Source organism: Notothenia coriiceps, unplaced genomic scaffold (assembly GCF_000735185.1).
Source record: "Notothenia coriiceps isolate Sejong01 unplaced genomic scaffold, NC01 NC01_scaffold00012197, whole genome shotgun sequence".
Lineage (NCBI taxonomy): Eukaryota > Metazoa > Chordata > Actinopteri > Perciformes > Nototheniidae > Notothenia > Notothenia coriiceps.
The window spans coordinates 33,863-38,509 of NW_011344898.1; the positions used below are offsets into that span (position 1 = coordinate 33,863).

General features: G+C 40.2%; 1 protein-coding gene across 1 annotated transcript in view; it reads left to right on the forward strand.

Moving 5' to 3' along the window:
* pum2 (pumilio RNA-binding family member 2) overlaps positions 1-3,236 on the forward strand; it is a 13,464-nt gene extending 10,228 nt beyond the window's left edge. Inside the window, exons 19-23 of the mRNA XM_010773245.1 lie at positions 397-522; positions 764-835; positions 1,701-1,822; positions 2,040-2,232; positions 3,180-3,236. Coding sequence (XP_010771547.1) covers positions 397-522; positions 764-835; positions 1,701-1,822; positions 2,040-2,232; positions 3,180-3,236 — 570 coding nt within the window. The remainder of the gene's footprint in view (positions 1-396; positions 523-763; positions 836-1,700; positions 1,823-2,039; positions 2,233-3,179) is intronic.
* The last annotated feature ends 1,411 nt before the right edge of the window (positions 3,237-4,647 follow it).

Sequence of the window (4,647 nt, forward strand, 5' to 3'; positions counted from 1 at the left end):
ATCGTATTAATGAAACGTAAAATGGCATTTAACTGACGAGGAATTTTGCTGGTGAGAGATTTTAATTGCTTTAGCGTGTAGAAGCTAGTAAGCCTACTATTTTGATTTGTTTTAGACAGGCTCAACATGTTTCATATGCAGACCTTATTTTCATGTTCCATGTTAAAATAAACCATTTTCAGTGATACCGCTGAGAGTAATTTTTTTGGTCATGGAAAATGAGGTAACTGTTATTGAGAAGTCATTGAAAATCATTGGTGAAAAAGTGTATGAACCCTGGATATTAATACAGCTGTAAGCTTTTTAGTCCAGTCAAACGCTTTTATACTTCAGTCGTGCTTTATGTTTATGAAATGACCTCTATACTGATACCCTCATTTGTATTTCCTTTTGCAGGTGTTTGTGCTCTCCACACACCCTTATGGCTGCAGAGTCATCCAGAGGATCTTGGAGCACTGCACCCAGGAGCAGACTCTGCCCATCCTGGAAGAGCTGCATCAGCACTCTGAACAGCTGGGCCAGGTGAGCACATCTGTCTCGTTTCTAAGTGAACCTAGATGTTTGTCTTGTTAGATGTGACAGATTATTATTGATGTGTATTTGCATGTCTTCCTTCATGTTTGAGCATTTCATATTGTCAGCTTGTCATTGTACCTGTGTTGTAAAATGTAAGGATGAATGTATGTATACTGTTAGCTGTCATTACATCTGATGTATGTGATTATTTAAACATCCACCCTGCCCCCTCACCTATTCCATCTAGAAATATCAAGGCGTATCATTGGAGATGACACCCAAAACATATTATACAGTGTCCCGCGATGCACTGTTCAAGGTCAGAGCAACTTGCCTCTCTCTCGCGGATGTCCCTATGCTCCCTTCCTCTTTCCCTTTTTTATCTTTTGTTGTGTAAAGAATCTTATTTAACATTTTAGATAGTTTTCCAACTACTACAGGCCTTCTTCTAACCCACTGAGCCGCCTCTTTCTCGCCTTTCTCTCCTTCTTGCTTTATGCCACAGAGGATTTCAAAAGACACACCTGCTGTCTGATGATCCCTCTCTTCTGCCCGAAGCATCTCCTGATCAATCTGGGTTTTTTTTATCGCCTTGATTTCACTGCTATTGTTAGAAGAATTTGAAACATGTAAAGGATTAATCTTACTTTAAGAAATTGGCTTGAATTAATATATTGCAGGTTCTTGTTAAAACAGATTGACAGGAAATGGATTTGAAGGCTATCAAATGAAAAGTGGAGGTCTCGTTACCTACCCAAAAAAACTACTAATTTAACACAATCAAATCAGAGTGGTGTTATTTGTTGCTTGGGCAGGTGAGTTTTTGTCGCACTAAAATAACACCATAACTGTCCATCACCCATTCCTGAAGGGGCAACGATGCTGTTGGTCATGTTTGTTCATCAAACCAACAGCATCTGCTTTGTCTGACCTTCCGCAGTGATGACCATAACTTTTTTTTTAGTAAGATCCAAATGGGGGTGTCACTCATCGGTCTATCGATCACTGTAGAGATGCATGATTATCTCGCAAACAATTTAAATCAATGTTAAATAGTGTTGCATGAGCATCAATCGCAATAAAGGGTGTTGCATGGGTCCTTTTTATGATTTTAAAAAAAAAATTTTTTTTAATATTGAAATGTTTTTTTCACCCTGAGCTCACACCTCCACTGCCTCCTACAGGATCAGTACGGTAACTACGTCATTCAGCATGTTTTGGAGCACGGCAGACCAGAAGACAAGAGCAAGATCGTCGCAGAGGTTCGCGGAAAGGTTCTTGTCCTCAGCCAACACAAATTTGCAAGGTAAGTTGTCTTGTTTTGAATGTAGACACTTTGAGGAGGTGTACCTCGCAGCGAAACACATTCAACTGTTATTGTCAGTCGTCTGATGATTCAAAAAGCAGTAATAATGACTCAGCCTTTCCAACAATGAAAGCGTCCACCATGACGGATAACGGCTGTGTAACTCTTTCAGCACAGATGATGAAACGGAAGCTTTTCTCTTTCTTTTCTCCTTCAGTAACGTTGTGGAGAAGTGTGTGATCCACTCTTCGCGTGCGGAGAGAGCTCTGCTGATAGATGAAGTGTGCTGCCAGAAGGACGGGCCCCACAGCGCCCTGTACACCATGATGAAGGACCAGTACGCCAACTATGTCGTCCAAAGAATGATTGACATGGCAGAACCTGCTCAGCGCAAAATCATCATGCACAAGGTTGGAAAACTACAAATCTGTTTCTCTATAAATACAGTGTACCAATGATTTTTAAAAAGTACTTTACCTCTTATGCGATAGAGCAATAACTACAACTTACTCATTTCCCCTAACTTCAAAACAATGCGATGGTCTGAGCAACTTGTGAAAAAAAGGTTTCCTCCAAAAAGGGACTATAGAACATAAATTATATTTTATTTGTTATCTTCCTGTATTTAATCCATATTGCTTGTGTTTTGACTCTTTAAAATGTTTTACATTAAACCACACTGACTATGATCTAGGGTTTATTTTTTGATTGTAAGAAATGCCTGTAAATTAAAGTGTTCTGACCAACAAGATTTAAAATATTGTATTTAAATTAGGGCCGGGACTTTAACGCGTTAATTAAGATTAATTAATTACACAAAAATTATCGCGTTAAAAAAATTAACGCATTTTAATCGCACTTATTTTTGCACCGCGGAACGTTTCTCACTGGATGAGTTTCAGGGGTACCGATTATACTGGAGCACCAACTAACGTTCATTACTTCAGACAACAACAAACCACAGTGAACAATAGTCAAACGTGAACGAAGAAGCTGATGAGACCGCTTTGGTTGGCCCCGTGGATGGGACATTTTGTTTTAAAAAACGGACCGTTTTTTAAAACAAAATGTCCCATCCACGGGGCCAACCAAAGCGGTCTCATCAGCTTCTTCGTTCACGTTTGACTATTGTTCACTGTGGTTTGTTGTNAAAAGCCAGATTTTGTATTTGCAGCTTCTTATGTGTTATAACTTTAGGATAAGGAAAACAAATTAATATTTAAATTAGGGCCGGGACTCGATTAAAAAAATTAATCTAATTAATTACAGGCTTTGTAATTAATTAATCGCAATTATTAATCGAGTCCCGGCCCTAATTTAAATATTAATTTGTTTTCCTTATCCTNTTCCTGTTAAGATTATACCAGGTTACACGCCCCGCTGTACAACCAAACCTCATGCTCTGCTTCTATAAGTTAAATGGTAGCTTTCTTGTTTTGCATAAACCCCGAGTGATCACTTGGATGAGGCTCAGTGGATGCAGCAGCTCAGGTTGGTCAGTCTGTAATATTTAGTACCGAAACAGATAGTTACATCAGGCAGACTACAAGCTGCTGGGGTAAACAAAACGCCCGCCCCCGATTGGGAAAGGAGGCAGGAAAAAGCCACCACTGGGAAACACCGCCCTACACTGAAGCACCAATCCCTAAAGCGGAGTTCGCACTGCGGTCTTAAGAGACGTCGGGTTCACTGTGGCACAGGACTCGTCGTATTCACCTGTGGATTGTATCCTTCCACACTATGTAGTGCCATCTGAAAACGAATCCATCAGCTGCTTTGGCATGGGAAAACACTTTTACTGTGCACGGGAGAATATACAAATATAATCATCAATTGCCTAGATCTCATTAGAACAGCTGACATAATAAGTCTGGTTACAAAAACAAGTGGAATTGTTTCTTTTAAAAGGATCACTCAGTTTAGCCTTATAAAATCACTTGCTGGTGTTAAATTGTAGGAATTGGAAATTTCAGCAAATGTGTATAAGTTTTTTTTCTACAGAGAATTTACAAGGTAAAAAACTAAATGTACAAGATAATATGAAAACCAGTCAAATACATCAATTACATCATTAACAATGGGCTTGTGCTTTACCCAGGAACGGAAAAAAAGAAAAAAGAATCAGCCTGCCGACTGAGCGCCCCCGGGGGCCGCGGGACGGGCCGGCACCAGGGGGCAGAGCGGCAGGGGGTCAGTTGTCACAGCGTTCTTAGGTGAAGTTGACTTGTCTGTGTTTTTATTTTTTTGGTAATTCCCCCAAAAATGGGATAACAGAGGGTGTCAAAGGCTAACCCCTATGGCTAAGGAGCATTTCTCACAGAACAGGGGGTTTGGGGCTCGTAGTCCTCCGCTTCTCTCCGGGGGGCCCAGGGTGTCGACGCGACTACATGAGGCCGTTAGTGGGGCCACCGATGGGACCCAGCTCAGAGCCGCTCTTCATGTAGTATTTCTCCAGCTTGGCCAAAATGTGCTTTCCGTAGGTGTACTTACGTAAAGTGGCAATGTGAGGCCGGATCTGAGAAGGGAGAGAAGGCGCAGAGGTCAGCAGAGCAGAAACCATTAGTCCATTCATTATTGAGTTCATCTAAAAACATATTTAATAAATCAATGTAGGTCAGTTCTGAGGCCATAAAAGCCAGATTTTGTATTTGCAGCTTCTTATGTGTTATAACTTTAGGATAAGGAAAACAAATTAATATTTAAATACAATATTTTAGATCTTGTTGGTCAGAACACTTTAATTTACAGGCATTTCTTACAATCAAAAAATAAACCCTAGATCATAGTCAGTGTGGTTTAATGTAAAACATTTTAAAGAGTCAAAA